Source organism: Balearica regulorum, chromosome 6 (genome assembly GCF_011004875.1).
Source record: "Balearica regulorum gibbericeps isolate bBalReg1 chromosome 6, bBalReg1.pri, whole genome shotgun sequence".
Classification (NCBI taxonomy): Eukaryota; Metazoa; Chordata; class Aves; order Gruiformes; family Gruidae; genus Balearica; species Balearica regulorum.
The window spans coordinates 37,360,602-37,380,675 of NC_046189.1; the positions used below are offsets into that span (position 1 = coordinate 37,360,602).

Below are 20,074 nucleotides of genomic sequence, written 5' to 3' on the forward strand. Positions count from 1 at the left end.
ATTAAATAAATTTGTTAATGGAAAGATGACTTTTCTTTCTTTCTTTCTCTTTAAAATTCATAGTAGTAGGTTAATTTTCTCAAGAACAGTAATTTTATGGGAAAAACTCCAATCTTTTGAAACTATAACTGTGAAAAAAAGTGTCCGTGGTTCTAATAGCTCTCGCACCAGTCAATAATTCAAAAATGGTGGTGGTGCTCAAAACTGCATTCAGAATGCAAGCACAGACAATTTACTTATTAATATAAATAAGTCATGCAATAATTAATAGAATTAGCAATTAAAGGTACCACTTAACAAACTAACTAGGCAGTTGTCCCTTCTTATCATGTTGTTGCAATAAATTTTTCCAGCACATTGATAATTTCAGATTTCTGAAAACTAAAGTTAGAAACTTAGTCTCCTAAAATAAATCCTTTCTATCCTAACAATCAGTCCAGTTATTAGACTTGTGTGAAAAATCAAACCCTTAATTTTATAGAGTAAAAAAAGGCAAAAGCTATCTTCAGATTGTGCGGGATTAAACATTTTCACTCTTCGATTAACATGTAAAAACTCTCAGAAAAAAGTCTTCCAGTAGGTGGTAATTAAGTGGCCTAAATTATTTTTGAAACTACTAAACACAGAAAAGAATGCTAACAAAACAGTTCAGTGAATAAGTGAAACAAAACATAAGAATTGTCTCCATGTAATATGAAATTTTTGTTGTTTAGTGACAAACTTCTAAAAAAAACCCAAAAACTATAGGGATATTTTTTGAAATATCTGCTTTACTTCTACCAAAAGAAAACATTTACAGAATAGTAAATATAACAAGATGTGGTTTAGTACCTGCATTCATCTTTATATTATACCAATTTAATATGTAATGATGATATAGTAAACATTGGTAATGCATTTTAGACTACGGATATCCAGTGTAGCTGAAAGTTAGATAATAAAAAGTAATTAGTATTTCCTATCTTCTGTTTTTATTAAAACATACTGAAATATAAAATTAGGAATAAATACAAATTACTGCAAAATGGCTGCTTCATACCCAGCTTGAGGATCCAAGGACAGATCTCTAGGAAACTTCACTCTCTTGCTCACAAGGACGGTAGGGTATAAGCCATTGAGTTTAGACACCTCAATAATTCTCTTTTCAGTGTCAGACCAATAGAGATTCTTCCCAATCCAATCGACAGCCAGTGCATTAGGAACAGCTGTATTGTGGACCACCTAGAAAAAGCAAAATTTACATAAATTATTCATCTAAATACTGGGAAAAGGAACAATTCAAGAGTTAGTAATACCAGAATATTGAGAAGTTGGTTATATGATACCCTGACACATAACGTGGGAAAAATAGGTAATATTCTCTGTTAAACAATGACACTTCTGAAGTAATGACACTTCTAAAGTAACTAAGACAATGTGACGTTTTCCTTACAGTAAGAGAGAATGGAGAATACTATGATGTAGTAAATATGAAATTTCCAACTTCCCTGTAGTATGCACTAAATTTTAAGAATTTTATATCTTTCATTTTTCAAGTGTCTAATTTTCCTTTTGTCTTAATTAAAAAAAAAAAAGAAAAAAAAAAGAAAAATACTTTTTTCGCTTTACAGTTCTGTTTATTTTTCACAGAACAGAATGGAGATGAGGCTTCTTTCCCCACAGCGTACCCTCAAACATGTCTGCTTATTAGCTCACCAGTTCTCTCACCAGTCTACATTGGCATATATTTCATTTTAATATCACAGTGGTGCCATATGTCATCATGACAGATAGACCATAAGGGCAGCCAACTCAGGCAAACAGAAAAAGATTACCTAGTGGGAAAGTAAATACTGTGCTTTTATTTCCAACATTCATATGGCAGAAGAAAATGAAACTTTCTAAGAATTTCTTAAATTTCAAAAGGACTACATTATTAAAGAATAAACTAAGAGACAGAAGCAATTTAGTGACCTACTGGAAAGCCTACGCTCTACTTACAGGGATGTGTTATTCTCAAAGCTTTTGATGACTTGAATAATTCTGAGACTTGAACAAACACCTCTAGATATACATGATTATGAATCTCATCATGATTGTATGACTCGATCTTGCTTGGCTGGGAGTACCTCACATTAGGTGTTGAGTGACATGTGAATATTCCCAATCATTAGAGTCCAACTTAATCTAGGCTTAAAAATTCTATTCTTGATAAGTTCTTTCCTGACCTATTCCATTGCTGATTAGGTCCTGATTAGGTCTGTGCAACTAGAACTTAAGGAAAAAACCAAAAACCAGAGAAAACAATACTTCAAAATATTTAAGATTTCTTAAGTAGTAATAATGGGTAGTGTACATTCTAATTTATTGTCACCTTCACCACTAAAAGCATGTGCAATAGAGTATAAACTTTACACATAAACCTAATCATGTATAACTGAACATTTTGTTTTTAATTTTATTTACATTTGAAGACTGAAAAGCCTTCAAGATAAAAAGGGATACTGTGAGACACTAAATCAATTTTATAGTTATGAATATGTAAAAGCACCCTTTCAGGTTATTACATTACTTATCACATTATAAAATCTTTTTAAAATTAAATCCAGGCATGCACCAATTTTTTAATATGAATAAAATACTTTTACCCTAGCACTACCAGCTTCACTGTTTTATAAATGTGATAAATGTGTAATTGCAGCAACTGCTGCACTGTACCATGGGGCATTTCATGTAGAAATGGACAGGTCTCCAAACTTGGATAGTAATTTAGCTACACTATCTAGAAACATCAACCAAAGTAATCAGTCTCTCTTTTCTGATGACTTTTCCTTTGGAGGGTCACTTTAAGCTTATTCCAGTCATTGAGATCACCAGTGTGATATTTAATGTACACAATCCAGTTTACCACAGCATTTCCAATAACGGATTTCATTTGAATCTACAATACTATACACAAATCACTGTGTTAATGCTTCAACACAAGTACGTGAAAAAACTGTTGCTTCAATTGTATAAATATCTCCTACGTGATCAGATGCAGAAGAAAAATGAGATGCCACCAAGTGTCCCAGACCAAGAAAGCTAGAGTTGGTACACTGAAAAGATGCTATCTTCTAAAAGGGAAATTGTAGGTAATATATCAAACAGTATCATTTACACTAATAAATTTTATAGTAAATAGTAAACCAAGAAGTATGAAGGAAATAAGAAATTCATACTTCAAGGGAAAAAGTTGTCAACCATAAAAAATCTCTTTCATGACAAAACAAAAAATATTTAAACAGGTTTATTGGGAAACTAATTATTTGTAACATCAATTACGAAATATGTGCTATGGTGACCTATTAAAATCTAAGTCAGAGACATAAAGTTATCATTTGGCACTGGATAAAAGATTACTGACAGAATATCAGACAGCTACAATATACGATCCTTGATAAATTTTTGCACACAATTTTAGCTTTCAGAGGCCAAATCTGGGCAAAGTTTTTCAGTGAAAAAAAAATTTCTTATGAAAATTAAATGCACTTATTCTCACAATTTTTGCTTTCAATTTTGAGTACAATCTCCATCAAGATGACACTAATTCTGTAAATTGCAAAATATTAATGAAGGAAAAAAGAAATACTCCCCATGCCCACAACGTAATTTTCTTCTAATGTTTGTTCACATTTCTGAAACCTTTACTTAAAAAATGTAATTATTATTACATCATTTAGAAATTAATAGTAGTCTTTTGTATTCTCCCACCCAGCAATTTCAACTTTTTGACTGGAAAAATTCTTTGTACTTCTTGAAATACTTAATATTAGAAAGAAAAAGTCTGGGGTCATCCCCAGTTCTGCAAACATTCCCTAAAAGAACAAAATACAGATTCATCCAGAATGGACAAGAAGCTGAATAGGGTGCTTTGTAAAATGTTTAAAGGCAATAAATATGATTCAATGATTTAATGGATTTTGAACCCCACACTTGCCCATCTCCTACTTTTTGCAGGAAGAAGCCCTGCAGAGACTCACAAGAACTTTTGAGTGCATGCTGGATTTTAGTTTTACCCCAATGCAATCAGAGTGCCATAACTTATGCTCGTCCACATTTGTTTTGAGCTCTAAGAACAATTATTTCTGTGTGAAGGATGGAAACAAGGTTCAATGATGCCAGTCAGTTCCAAACCTTAACCCTCAAAAAGTTGGTGTGCTCTGAGGATGTGTCAGGCCATGTACTAAGCTGCAAATGAGAAATAAAAACCTTTTCTCTCTGCGTAATATACTGATGTACAATGAGGGAATAAAATTCATAGGATATGTTACTGTTCATTTTTTTCCTTGTTTGAGGTCAGACATAAGAGAATAAGCAAAGCGGAACTCCAGACTGCTTATCACATATTCTGAAAAAATGTTCATGTAAGTCAACAAATGTGCCTAATAGTGGATTCGTGAATTTAGTCCACTACAGCGGGAAAACAGATAGTCTGTGTAGAAATAGGAGTGAAGTTTTACTCTGGATTATTCTCAGCGAAGACATTGAGTTATTTTCATTATCAGTGTAGTGGAGGTGAGACTAAACCTGAAAATCGTATATGAAGAAATAATACATCAGTGTATTTACACAGCTTACACCTAATTATATGTCTTTTTTCTCTGGCGTCCTGTAAATGACACTGAACTGCCAATTCAGTCAACTGTCAGTTAAGTCATAAGGAATTTAGCTCATAAATACAGTCCTCTTAGTCCCTATCGCTACTTCAAATAAGATACAAACACAATTAAACTTTACTAGGACTAGCTCATGCTGTGTTTGTATACATATACCAAAACCTCACAATCTGGGTTAAAAGCATGAAGGAGCATTTCCCAAAATACTCAAGAAAGTGAATTCTAGTAATGACATTATTAATCCCCACTTACCTTGATGTCACTTCCGTTTAAACACATTCTGTTTATGCGACTGCCATTTGGTCTGCTGGAATCAATCCAATAGATGAATTCTTCTCTATAGTCAAAGTCTATTGCAATCACATTGTTGAGCCCCTAAAACCAGGAAAAAAAAAAAGTCCATTTATTCATGTTTGAACACACACTGTTTGACAGCATTCAGAACGCAAAATATATTACATGTAATATTCAAGATGCTTTATTTTACTGACTGCATATTTTTGAAGGCCCCCCTCTCATTTTTCCACACACTCCTTGTAAACAATCAGACTAAGATAAAAATTGTTACAGAAATAATAGGGTGACAAAGAACTATCTCCCTTCAAAAATGCAGATGACCTATGAGACTCAATGAAGCCTCTGCGTTTTTCAGTTTTCAATTTAATAGTAAATATTTTAACTTTTGCTCTACTTCTCTGTTAATTACTACGTTTGGCATTGCTTTGGCAAACTAGAAGACATTAATTTTATAACAATTAACTCAGAAATAGCATATAATTTATCATCTTTACTTAATGAAAACATTTAATTATTAATACAAATTAATCAGGAATTCAAAACTGTGATGTTCAAAAAAGCACGAATTTTAATTCCTGAATAAGGAGGTTTTTAATTCCTAGATGCTATATTATAGGTACTGTGTACATATAGATATGTGTGTATATATGCACACACAGAGGTAATATATACATCAAGTGTGGAAGTTAGAGATCCAGCAGGCATCTGGAAGTCTCCTATGGCTCCAGTCACTAAGTCAATACATCGTAAGAAGGAGCGGTGCTCATATTTGAGGTTCGCCTACATGTTGGAAAGAGCAGTCATATAATAATGACTTTTCATCCCAAAAGGCAGATATGAGAGACAGGTATTCTATTCAGATGATGGCTCTTATTCTTGCCCCATAATCTGCTTAACATTCTGATATGTAGTGAAATCACAATTATTTTTAATATACAAAGATGTTGTTGTCAATCAAAGATGGAGCAGCAGTGTTAAAAAGAACGGATGCAGTTCACATGCCTTCTAAAACTGCAAGATCATTTAATCGATTGTTATCAGCCTAATGACACTCTACTCGGGCAGATCAGCAACCTCCCTTGTTAATGTAATTCATAGCTGTAGAGGGGATGTGCTGGACCAGCCAACTAAAATAAACAACTAAGAACAACAATATTTAACTGTACAGAAAGTGATACACGGCTTATCTGCCAACTACTACAGCGTAATACTGTAAATCTATCTTTTCATCAAAATGTAGAGGAAAAGAGTGATTAGGCCGCACAAACCATCACTAAAGAAAGTCTGAAACAATATAGTGTTGGAGGACCACTCTCATTTTCAAAAATCACATACACATGCACACAGGGTTTTAACAAAACCAACTGCAGTTCTGCCAGTCATAACTGTGCTGCAAAACACTTTTCCTGTCTCTTTTTCTACTATTAGTATAAATGCATCTACAGATAAATCCTCACCCAAAATTCTTAACAAAGGAGACAATAGGCGAATACAAAAAACTAACAAAAATTTATATCATTTTAGAAATCAAAGTCAATAATTTGTGTAAAATTAGCCTCATACCTACATATTCTACAATACTGTGAAAGTTTCTTATGTATCCAGACTAATAAAGCGAATTGACTGCCTGCAAGTCTTTAAGTGTTTTATTTTGGGTCAGTTTAGTTTCAATATTTATCAGAACATCAACTGCAGGTAAAATTATTTCTGTACATCTGCAATAGAGTTCTCTGTCTCTCCTCTTCCTCACCTACATGTCACTTCTACGTCCTCCTAGCATAACTCGTTGTCATTTCTCATGTAATCTGCTTTTAGAAGGAACAGGGAAGCTTTCAGATGGCATCAGCTGCATTAGTCTCTCATCTCAAACCTGTGGTTTTCTTTATTTCTGTTACACGCAGCACATGATATCCTAGACCCCTTGGTGCCCCAATTAAAAAAATGCAGGTAAATATCACAAATAACGAGGAAGAAGACTCTATCTACACTGTCTACGGAAACACTAAGGATTTTGATGACTAGGAGTGAAGGAAATGGAAGGCAAAGAACATACATGAGACACAATTCCAACAGTTGCACTGTTTATGTATATTTGGGGAAAAAAAAAAAGAAAAGAAGAGAGGAAAAAGTTGGCACATAACTCAGAGAAGACTGAATGAACTCCTACTTTCAGTTCCTTTACTCTGAGTTTATATGAACAACTGTTAGAATGGCAAAGCACAGATCAAATACACAGAGAAGGGTGGTTTTGCTCCTTGCCAGAGCAGCTCTGGTATTTGCCTTCATCTGGTAGATGTCTATGAAAGAGCCGATCCATCGTAACATTACAAGGACAAAAAGATGTCCTTATGAGGATGACAGCCCACCTGTTGTGCTGGTATAGCTCCCCCTTTTGCTTTCAAATCCGGATGCCTTTAAAAATGCCGTATTTGTAGCATCAAAGACCAGTACGTTCAATAGCAGAGGTATTTATCAGACTAGTGAATTAACGTGATATGGAAAACACAGATTCTTTCCAATGGCTGGAGCTACACGGCCTCTAATGTACTGAAGAGGAGTCAATTAAATTCAAGTCTGATGAAGCTCTGAGACAATCTGTCGGCACCAACCATAAAGGAAATTTACTGTTGCTCCTCTCTTTTCATGGGCTTCTATTAATAGATATACCAGCAAAAGAGGAGAGAGTCAGTGAGATGTAAATGAGAGATAGTCAGAAGGATTTCAGAAGAACAGCCTTTAACACAATGCTTGCTATGCTTAAATAAAGTCAGCGTTTGATGCAAGATGGTTAATTTTGTAATTACTGTTGTGAAGACCTGAACACCTCTCTTGTGACATTAAGATGCGCAGCTTACTGACACAAGAAGTCACAAAAAGCCTAACGCTACTGACTGGCATAACTGATTTTTCTAGTCTTTCTACAATTAATTAGTACTCAAGGAAACAGATGTTTTTATTCAAACATATTTGGGAACACTAATCTATGGCAAGTAACTACACTTAGGTGAAGCATAGCAGCAGAGCAGAAACTGCTAAACTGACAGCTCTGTACTTACTGGGTGACTTTCTATTTTTGTAGGTTTTCAAATAAGTTTTTTTCCTGCTACAATAATTTAGAGTAATTATGTAAAAAAGTTAGATTTAGCCAAAAATATAGGTTCATGTATTGTAATACTGTAAATCTTCGAATTGTGTGTCTAAATGAAAAAAAAAAACCACAACAGTTTTGGATTATGACAGTAAGTAGCCCAAATAATACATGGCCAAATAGTTTTTTGGGTTGGGTTTTTTTTTTTTTTTTTTTGAAAACCAAAATACACAAATTGCGCAAAATATATTGTGATGGAAGAGGATCACAAATAACATAATTTTTCATTTTCATTCTTCAGAATGGTTGATGAAACAACTGCCTGAGCTTTAATCATGTCAAACTCAGAGAAATTAGTCAATTTAAAATATTATAAGTACTGTGAAGGTACTGCAGTTGTTCTATGGTGCATACAATGCCAATTGTAGGATGATGTTTCTGTCAGTTGCACACTTTAGAAAAGAATAAAAGTATTGAGTTAAACTTAGAGCATGGTACTATGATTATACCTGTTTCAACAAAGTGTAGTTGGATCCATCAGTGCTAATTTTTCTTATTTCATGATGATCAGCCAGAATTAAGAAAGGTTCCTCATCTAAACCCCGGGAGAAAGAATATATTAGACTAGCTTTTACGTTAATTTATGGAAAATCAGGAATACAGTGCTGAAATACAGATGGTTTGAAAAATAAATGTTACATGCTCTGATCAATGTTATGGATGAAAGAAATATTTAAAACATTCAAATGTTCCAAGAAAGATCAATGATGCAGTATAAAAATGAACAAAGCAATCAATTAGTATATCTTTCAATGTAATTTAATTTTTTTGCCTTTGTAATATGGGAAACATACTGTATTTTATGCTAATTTAATGTCAGAGATTAAATTTGAAATATATTTCATACCAGTTGTTTTAATTTCAACATTCACTTTCAAATTATCACTAAGACTACTATTTGTTCCAGTTGCAAACCATTGCTTTTTGAGATTTCAAATACTCTGAAAATTATAGACATAAAGAAACAACTATTTGGACAAACCTTGATTCTCTAATTCAGAACTGAAGCCAGATTTGTGGTTTTTTTACCTCTGGCTTTCTAGTTTATCAAAAAAATATTCCTTCAGATACTCATTCATGCTATCACTTACTTTGAAACATCTCTGCCACTGACATACATAATAGTTTAAATAAATAAATAAATAAATATTTTGAAAGAAGCTGTCTTTATTTTAGCTCTATTAACTGAGACTTCAACTAAAATAAAAAATAAAATACTGCTAATAATTTAAAATGTATTTAAGATTTGTATCTACTGCCCTTACATTCTGGAACGTAATGTGGTGTCCAACCAGTTCTGCTCTCGTACTGAATACTTTGTACCACCTTGCTTGCATTTTACGTTCAACTCTTAAGACATTCTCCAGTTCTTAAATGATCCGAGGCATCCTCCTCAGGACTGGCTGTTAGTGGTTTGTGGGGAATGGCTGTACTGCTCTGCTCTGCTGTAAAGAGTTCAAGGCAATTTATGCAAGAAATCAGCGTTAGGCCAAACATTCACATGTTGGCACCTTCTCGCAGCACAACCACCCTTGCCACAGCAGAAACAGCTTTGTCATGATCACTTTTGAAGTTTGATATATTACATCTCCAATAAACTGTACTCTATGTGTTCCAGCTCCTCTTCTCATTTGGGTGATCTATGGCTTCTAACTGTACGAGTGGCTTGCAAGGCGTGAGATAGGAGTAAAGCAAAACACCAGACCCTGTATTTCTGCCCTCTCCCGTGTTTCCTCTGATTACTCAGGGCAGCACCTGAGCCAGGAATATGAGGCAGACAGAGGTTCCAGTCGTCTTATCGTTTAGAAAGAAAATAGAAGGGTTTTGATATTTAAAAACAAAACACAAACAAACAACTTTGTGCAAGACTGGAACAAGGAGGAGTCTGCTCGAACCAAAGATTGCCTGCACTAAGAAGGAAATCCAGCAGAACACAGTAATGTGTTTTTTGTTTCTTTCCTGTTGACTTTTTGCTCTTCCTTTCACTGATCTAGTGAATCCCACTCACTGCAGCACATAAAAATAACATTAGTGGCACAGACAGAGGGACGAGGAAATAACCAATGTTCCTATGTATCTTCAACTCCACTGTGGATTATGTATAAAACTGGAGGATTTCATATGCTATAGGAATAATAGATTTTGCAATTTCTATTATTTTTTCCTGTTCCTCCTTTTCATACCAGGAAGTTTGAAGTACATCCTAATATTCTCAAATTGATGAAATAAACCAGCAAAAGTCTTTTAAACACTTATCATAGACATACAATTATCACATGACTCAGAAGTAGAATTAGGTGATGTATTTTAACTTGCCTAATACTTTTTCTGATTCAAACTTTTGTAATCCCCCTGTAACTATTCACTACAAATGATTTGAGCACAATACATACAAAAAATAGAACTTATTACATTCAGACATTGAATCACATTCCTATTGTTTACTGAAGAAGTAGTGTGCTTCAAAGTAACTGTTTATCTTGCATAAAAGGGTAACACAGACCTTGGGGCTAAGATATTTCACAAATTATTTTGGATACAGCTCTGGATTAAAAAAAAAAAAAAAAAAAAAAAAAAAGTGTTACCTGAAAGGGATTTGCAGCCATTTAGGTTATCAGGCTGTATTTCATACCCGTCTGCACACAAGCATTTGTAGGTTCCATATGTGTTGATGCATTGCTGGCTACAGGGAAATCCAGATGTGCATTCATCAATATCTATACATGTTTTGCCATCATCCTTCAGAAGGAATCCAGGCCAGCATTTGCACTGGGAAAGAAAAACAAGTACATTCATTTTGAACTACTCATTGATTCTGTTTGTTATCTGACGTACTTTCTTCTGAATATGTTAGCATCATAAACTTTTTCACGTAGTCTCAGTTTTTCAAGTAACATCTTAATTACATTGCTATTTATGCTGTTTACAGGCAGACATACGTAATTTCTTTTCAACTATTGTTGGTGTGATCCTAAGTACCATTCCCTCCCAAATAACCCTGAGATTGAGTAATTACTCTTTCTTCTTTAACTGAAGAAAAAGTACAACACATCTTCTCAAAAATACGGAAAGGATCCTTTCCTGAAAATAATGATGAATGGACTCTTTGGAGTTATTTCCAAGTACACGTGCGCTTTTTGGTAAAAATATGTAGTTTTTAATAATTTTTCTTGAAGCGTTGCTAACATCTAGCATTCTGTATAACAGATACAGTAATGTGAATGACAGCTCTTGAAGCTGATTTTTATTCGAGTCTGATGATCACTATAGCAAAGTTATCACACGCAATGTGAGTGATGCAAAATACAACTGGGTAGAGGGGTTTTCAAACAGGGGCACAATTTCATCAATGGAAAACGGTGTATCGTGTTCCCTCCTGTATTCTCCGTATCATTCTCTGCAGAGCCCCATGACATGCTTTCTCCACAATCATGATACTTCAACAAGGTTTTTGCTGTACCCAACATAGTCTCCAGCACTCCAGTCTATCGCCTCCTGACTAGGACATGGTTTCAGAGCTTTGAATACCTTTAAAGATTGGACAGATTTTATTTAGTTCTCAGTGGGCCAATATTCTATTAAAAAGATGAAACGTTTGAGGGTGCAGTTAGGGTTACTTCAGAGTTAAAACCCTAAGAAAACCCCAAACCAACTCTCTTCTATTCTCAGCTTCTACGTACGGGTTAGAGCAGCCAGTGGCTAGGGTTTACATAATACCCAAGAAGTATTCCCCCCTCTACCTCTTGAGGCCAAAGAGCAGATTCAGGTGATTCAGAAAACACCATCAAATGCAGACAACTGACAGGTTTTTTTCTGCAGCTCAGGCAATTATACTGTGTATAAATATTTCTGTGTCTTTGACTTAGAAAAAAAATTGGAGAAAACTCCTATTCCTGCTATTCACTCCTATTTGTTTTCCTTTTCACATTGATTTTCTGTGCTCTGCATAATTAGTATGATTTGTTTATTTAAACAAGTATTTAAAGCACTGTATGTTCTTTTCCTTAGGTTTAAAGTATATATTCTACCACATTTTTTACACAATTGGCAATTGTTTGCTTACTGGAAATAAAAATTTGAATGATCTTACTATGGTAGATAAGCTACTTCATTACAAAGAAGTGCAACACACTGGAGTTTTATTATAATCACCCAATAGTTAAGAAACAGTTAAGAATTAAGAATTTGCATTATATTACACAACATTTTGTAATTATTCACCTTGTATCCAACAGGCAGATCCTGACAATCTTGAGAACAGCCACTAACTTTCTTACTGAGGCATTCATTAATGTGGCAGCTCTTCTCATCAGATCCATCACTACAATCTTCTTTGTTATCACACACATGACTTTGAGGAATACACTTGCCATTTTTGCACATAAAAAAAGAGCTGTTACATGACTGCTCTGGAAAACAAAAAAAGAAAACACAACTTTGTGTAGTCTATTAGTATTTGGAATGAATTTTCTCATGGACCAGCTGCAATGTGTGCATGTGCGATGAAACAATTAGTAAAAATTGAATAATCATTTCTTATTATAGTACCTTTCACATTTTAGTGTCTACAAAGGTTTATTCCTCTCCTCAAAAATGTGTGAATACTTTAACTTATTATTCTCTCCTACACATTTATTTTCATTTAATTGAGAATCCTCTACATTATCTCTGCACAAAATATTCTATAGGTTTCAAAACTTAAAAAACATGGCTTCTCTCTGTGGATGATATGATAGGCACACCAGGATTCATCTTCCACTCAAAAACCAGTCAGACCTCAGCAAACTTATGTTAGTACAAAATATCAATAAAACCAATCACATTTGGTCAGTAATTTTCTAATAAAAATAGATCAGTGTTTAATATAGGAAGAACAATCTCACATCCCCTTTCGTATGATCTACCTCTGTGTGATAAGTATATTAAATATGTTAAATATTTTCAAGGCAAGCTATAAACTTTGACAATAATTATGTTAATATCATCTTATTTTAGTACTATGTGTGATTAATGTATGTGATTAATGCCATAGGAACTGGTGGGTTAAACTTTGTGGGCTGAGGTTTTGGATGCTGAGGACCAACAACACACTCTCCTTGCAAGACATAAGGAATATCATCACCATGAAAGCACAGGAGATTTAAGCTATGAGGTTTTACATTTGCCTATTTACATTGCTTTCCAAAAAGAAAGGTCAAACATGTTATTCAAAAAATTAAACACGAACCTGAACTTTTGCATTTTATGTTTATAGGTGCTTCATCAGAATGGTCTGGGCAGTCAAAATCACCATCACATTGCCACTGGGAATTTAACAGGCATCTTCCATCAGCACAAGTGAACTCTCCAGGACGACAGTGACGATACCCTAGAAACAGAGCAATCCTCGACTTCATAATTTGCTTCGTACTTTCAACACAAAATTTGGCATAGACAAGGCAATGTTAGTAAAAGTATTTTTTGTTCTGTAAAGAGATACAAAGCATTATATGCTTATACACAAGTGTCTACCAACAAAAATGGAAATCAAGTGCCTCTTATGCAGCGCTCTAGTCACGAAACAATTCCCCCACACATAAAACATATTTATGCATGTCTCAATTGTAAATACATTTTCTTTCAGGTGTAATTTAAATTTTGATATTATTAGGAAATCGCTTTCTAACAGACATTTTAGAAATTACTATACCAGCAAATACTTTTGCCATATGGTTTCTACTATATGCTTTCTACTTAAAACTTGCAGAACACTAATTAATTTAACCACACTGAACATGCATTTTCTAAGATGGCCACAAAATCAGTATATATAAAATACATACATTTTCAAAGTTAAAGTGAATTTATAACAGAAAATTATAATATATAATGAAGTAAAGAAACCACAGACAGGCATTTGGTTCTTAGAACATGCCTGTTTAACCTAGAGTTCAAAACCAACAAAGCAGTAGAAAAATTTAGAAAAGTCAGAACAAATTTAGTTTTTTTCTATTCAATTTTGAAACGTGGAAGTTGAAAAGTTCCCAGAAGGAAAAATCACCTTCTATTTGTAAGATATTTACTTGTAAGATCCATTACACTAAACCAACTACTAAGAAACTTATGTTCCTGTTCAGGAAAGAAAACCATAACTTTCTTTATTCTATGTGTGTAAATTCTGCCTCAAATAATCTGTAGTCCTTTAAAAGTGCCTAGAAAGCAAGCCTTGATTTAGTTAAAACTCAAGGAAAAAAAAGGAAGGAATTATGGTTATAAAGTAAGAATTATGTAGCAACACTTGTTCTGATCATAAAGAATAATTTTGCAAATTTTTTGAAAAAAAATCCAAATTACGTTAAATTATGTTTAACATTATTCTTGAAAAAAAAATGCAGATTTTAAGCTCCAAAAATTTGATTCTTCCAAGAAATATATCCAAATTATAGCAACTACTGAAGCTGTGAGCATCTGAAATGAGCACTGAGAACTTTCTACTCTCTTGAAAGTTAATATTTGGTCTTTTTTTTTCAAATTATTGTATTTCCTCCTATCTACTATAGCTTTTTTCTGATAGCAGATGGAGACATAACATTTGATGCGGTATGCATCTACATCAAGAGCTTGAAACCTCTTGCATATCTTTAGTTGTCATTTAGAAATGTGTTAATGTATTATTTTCAAAATGCAATATGTTATTACATCAATTACAAACATTACTTGGAATTAAAATAATTATGTGGTCTCCTAGAGGTTGCTTGGGTATTTTTTTTCCTTTTTTTTTACATAGATCTTGCTTGAAAGAAGATAGGCTGACTTGACATGGAAAAAAAAGTGAAGTTTTTTGGTTGTCCGAGACACCTTTGAGTGCAAGTTTTTACAAACCAACAGCTTTAGCTCATGTCTGCAGCGTTTCACAAGCATGTCATAGGAAAGGTCATTACAAATTTGCGGGACAAGGGCCACTGCTTAATATTGCTTCTGCTCTGGATGAAAGGACATAGACACTGGAAACTGAAACCAGAAAATCCTTCCTATTCCTCTATTTGTCTTTTGATTAGCGACATAAACAAGGTATTTCATCTTCTTGATGAAATTTCATATTCCTGAATAGAGTTTCTAATTTTTTTTTTTAAATTTTCAAGAACATAAGAAATACCTTGCAGGATGAGACAGAGGATCATCTAGCTCAGTATTCTGTCTCTGACAGCAGCAATAGGAGATGCAATTTAGGAAGAATGCATTTTGTTCTCATGCTCTCACCAGCTTGAATTATTGCTTTTTTGTTGTTGTTGTTGTTTTGTTTACAAGCAATTAATTATTCAGATTGCATAAAAAAGACAGGATTCTACAATGGAATCAAAACTTGTATCAAATAAATTTTCAAGGATTAGAATGATTGTGAACTTTTAAAATCTGTTTAGATGCAAATTCTGATACAAGAAAAAACTGGTTACTCCAATCAGCAGTCCCATTTTTATATTACCTCAGAATTATACTCGAGAAAAATCAAGAAAATATACCTTTCAATGATACAGAGGGAAAAAAAAAATATCTAGATTTCTAAATGGAATATATTTCAAACCAAATTTCATGCCATTCAGTAATTTAGTAGACTGGCTGCTGAAGAGTATCTTTTTTGCATCAAGATGCAAGAGTCTAGCTCTAGAATCTAACAGAGCTATGATCAGGCTATCGAAATTGCAGTCAAATGAGAAATCAAACATTTAAAATCTTGGTAAATTAGGCGGTTTATTTTTTTATTCTGACAACATCTTGAAAATCCTGTTTTGGAATTTGATTCCTACTCTCTGCAAGTAGTTCCCTTTCTCATAAAAGAATGTAACCTTCTCCTAAAATTACACTATAACAAGTTTACCATGCTAGTCACACATTAAGGTGCGTATTTGATTACCACCTGACAGGAAACTGCATTGGAGCAGTGCAACACGTAACAAATGTTGCTGCAGATTTCAGTTTACTCAGTAGAAATTAAATAGAGCCAGTCCAAAGGCAGGTCCATACTACAGCTCGATCAGGACTTTGTACATCATCTGCTTCTGTGGCTGTTTCCTCATTCTGCCTCTTACCAAAAGTCTCACAAACCAGCATTATTTATTTGACAGTATTTTAAGGGACCATGCATGTATATGATGCTAGAGAAAACAAATTAAATACACCAGCAAGAAATTATAAGCGTGTAAAAAAAAATAAATGCACCTATTTCCAAAGTTTGTGACTGTTTAGTTCGAAATACTTATTTAGGAATTGAAGACTGCTTCCAAGTAAAATCTGATCAGAAAGTTCTCCTACTCTCCATTTAACTTGATCACATAGTGCTAAATAGAGGAACAAACTCATAATGAGTGGCTTTCTAGAAAGGGTTCTGGCACGCACAAACTATTACTAAGGGAGGAAATAGTTTACAGTTTTCATTATTGTGTGGGTCCACCCTCACAGCCTTTGGGGAAAATGCCCTGGATAACCTGGACAACAGCTGTTAAGATAGCAACATGAGTATAACAGTGTGTGCTCTGAACCTGGCGGGATGGGTACACCAAGCGGAATTGCCTATCTGACCTCATGGAGAGACACAGCCCTCTGGATTTGTGGGCAGTTGTGCTTCTAACCCTGGGTCCCAGCCTGGGGCAGAAGGTGCACGTAACTCTGCGTTCTGTCTCTGTGTTCGGAACTTTTTGGGGCTAGTTATAAAATGATGTTTAAAAAGGTTTAAAAAAAAAAAGATATATCAACATTTTGCAGGTGTGATTTACCCATTGCATTGCTGCTATTGATATTGAATGTATAGTTCACTGATTTCCAATTAGTTATCTGTCATTAACAAATCAATAACCTGCTCTGATCTCACTTTGGTTTAAACTACATGAATTAAGCAGTTTTCCTCTACAACACCTTGTTGTTGCAAACTGTTCCTTTCAAAACACCACATAGTTTTCTTAAGTGAAAGGCAAATGGAGTTTGCTAGGAAAGGTGTGCTTGTTCCCTTCTTTCTTCAAGAATCTAGAAGTCCGCACTGGCAAGCGATGTGGCACAAAAGGCAGGAGCAGTAGAACGAAACAGCCGGCAATGGGAATCCAATATCCACACTAGATGCATTTCAGGATTCTATGTCACACCAGCTCTCTTCTGCTCTTGTGGACTTCATGCCCACTAATGGTTGAAGTTATATTAGCTGGTTCAGCTTCAGCTTTTTGTATTTTTCCTATCAGTTCACTTGCTTTGACACTGCTCCATGTGAGCCAAACCACAGCACTGGGGGTGAGTGGGAGATTCGCTGCAAAGGTGCTCTCCTGCCCTGACCGATTTAACGTTGATGCGGTAGGAATGGCTGTTGCCTCTTAAGTACCAGCCTACTTCTGGTGAGCACACAGAGAGAAAGGACAATTTGGTGAATGCCCAGTTCATCACAGCAGCAGGTTTTTTCCATGTCATATATAGTTCTAAGTGACGTTGATGAAATCTGTTCTTTACGTGACCAACAAACAAATAAATTCCGATTTGTCACATTATATTATTTTCCCACATTGTTCCATTACGTGTTCAACTCAAACTTTACATGAAAAAATTTACTAAATGCAAATACCAAACATGGTTTTTCTTACAATCTTTGGATGTCTACTTGCATCATTTATGCACATACACTCTTCAGGTGGTGTGTATAATAGAAATGCCTAAAATACACAGCTAGCTATCTTTTGCTCTGGTTCTCATCTCTTCAGCACATTAAAAGAGTAAATAAGCCACATAGGTTTTAACCGCAGGCATGATAATCAATAACTTGTCTTTTTGGAAAGAATATCTGTTCTGTATTTTCCATAAATATTATTTATATAGATGAATGTTTCTGAGAACGGCCTAGACATACTGTACAGACATTCACATAATATAAGAAACCCTAAATACATATGAATGGTGAAAATTAAATATTCACATATGGCTTTAGTTGATATCATTTCACTGCAGCGATAATCATGACAGAGATGTTTTGTTATTTGATAGAAAAAAGTGCATAGAGACAAAACCAAAAAAAGATATATAAAAAAGATATATATATATATAAAATTGTGCTGGTTTTGGCTGGGATAGTGTTAATTTTCTTCATAGTAGCTAGTATGAGACTATGTTTTGGATTTGTGCTGAAAACAGCGTTGATAACACAGAGGTGTTTTCGTTATTGCTGAGCAGCGCTTACACAGAGCCAAGGCCTTTTCTGCTCCTCACACCGCCCCACCAGCGAGTAGCTGGGGGTGCACAAGGAGTTGGGAGGGGACACAGACGGGACAGCTGGCCCCAGCTGCCCAAAGGGATATTCCATACCCTATGGCATCATGCTCAGCATATCAAGCTGGGGGAAGAAGAAGGAAGGGGGGGACATTCAGCATGATGGCATTTGTCTTCCCAAGAAACCGCTATGTGTGACGGAGCCCTGCTTTCCTGGAGATGGCTGAACACCTGCCTGCCAATGGGAAGTGGTGAATGAATTCCTTGTTTTGCTTCTGCGCGCAGCTTTTGCTTTACCTATTAAACTGTCTTTATCTCAATCCACGAGTTTTCTCACTTTTACCCTTCCGATTCTCTCTCCCATCCCGCCAGGGTGGAGTGAGCGAGCAGCCGTGTGGTGCTCAGCTACTGGCTGGGGTTAAACCATGACAATAATGAACAAGAAATTATAGACTGTATGCTTTTAAATTCTGTTGAATGTTATTAGCCATCAACTGTAAGTCGCAACTATAGCAAATAATTTGTCACTATAGCTCCAGCTCCAAGTTAATACCAAGTTGTATTCAGTAATGCATAATTTAAAAGTTAACTTAAAACAATTTCAAAAAGCGAAGAGCTTTCTTTTTCAATAGTGACTTAAAGTAACAGACCTTGCAGAAGGCCTTACAGTTAGCAGTCTGAAATTTTTCTGTTTACTCTACTTTTGTTATACTTGCCACATTCCAGAGATTCATCTGATCCATCTCCACAGTCATCATCATGGTCACATACAAACTGTTTGGGAATGCAGACTTTGTTATGGCACATGAAAGCATTCTCGTCACAAGTGTTATTAGGAGCTAAGGAAAATACAGTACATAAAAATAAATGAAATTGAGAACAGTAAGATATACAGCCATTTTCTTATAGAAAGATGAAATGAGAAGTAGTTAGTCTGAGTGGATTCAATGGAAATAACGATAACTTTGGAGTCTTACAAAGAGCACTACACAATTCAATAGCTGAAAAAAATACTCATCACCACAAAGATAGCTAAGGAAGTAAGGAGAGCTAAAATCTCATGTAATCCAAGACAGAAAGGTTTCAGAAGTTGAGGCTGTCTACTACTAACCTAAGGTCTGCCTCTGTGCAAAAGAACATTCGGGAAGTACAGATGCCCTTCCTATGTTACTCTGCTCCTGAACAAAAGCTCTTTAAAATCCATAAATACTAAAAAATATACCTCAGCCTAGAAATTGTAAGTGATGGAATATGCATTCAGTGGAGAGAATGTATTTAAACATTTTTAACCTATGCCATTTTTATATACATTAATAAAGAAATCCCCTAATGAAACTACTACTGAACTCCTGACACTTTTAATAGAAATGTATCTCAGAAGACTGGAAGTTATAGTTAGTACGGCCAGAGATGTCAAGATCTGAACAATTAGCCAGTGTAAAACAGAGACAGAACTGTATCTTCCTTTTTAATGGACATCATCCCTGACATGCAGCAGCATTTTCTTCAGGAAGAGCAATAAAACGGTATAATCAATAATGTGCTCATTTTCATTAGTAAACATGCTGTATAATGTCTCTGATGTGACACACATACTGATCTTCAGCTGGTGTGCCTCAGTATATATTAACAAAACCTGAAGATAGTAGGCTGATTAAAACATTGAAGGATCCTGCTATGTACGCTCACGTGTGGCCCATCAATCTTTACTATAAGGACAGCATCTGGATATTGTAAAGGCAAAAGTACCAAAAAAAGAAAGACTATACGTCTT

General features: G+C 34.8%; 1 protein-coding gene across 1 annotated transcript in view; it reads right to left on the bottom strand.

Annotated features, from left to right (window-relative positions):
* The window catches only part of LRP1B (LDL receptor related protein 1B), a 742,991-nt gene that overhangs the window by 111,256 nt on the left and 611,661 nt on the right, over positions 1 to 20,074 (bottom strand). Inside the window, exons 53-59 of the mRNA XM_075757248.1 lie at positions 19,017 to 19,139; positions 13,310 to 13,450; positions 12,304 to 12,491; positions 10,668 to 10,851; positions 8,532 to 8,617; positions 4,890 to 5,012; positions 1,040 to 1,221 (exon numbers count right to left, since the gene is read on the bottom strand). Of these exons, the coding sequence (XP_075613363.1) occupies positions 1,040 to 1,221; positions 4,890 to 5,012; positions 8,532 to 8,617; positions 10,668 to 10,851; positions 12,304 to 12,491; positions 13,310 to 13,450; positions 19,017 to 19,139 (1,027 nt within the window). The remainder of the gene's footprint in view (positions 1 to 1,039; positions 1,222 to 4,889; positions 5,013 to 8,531; positions 8,618 to 10,667; positions 10,852 to 12,303; positions 12,492 to 13,309; positions 13,451 to 19,016; positions 19,140 to 20,074) is intronic.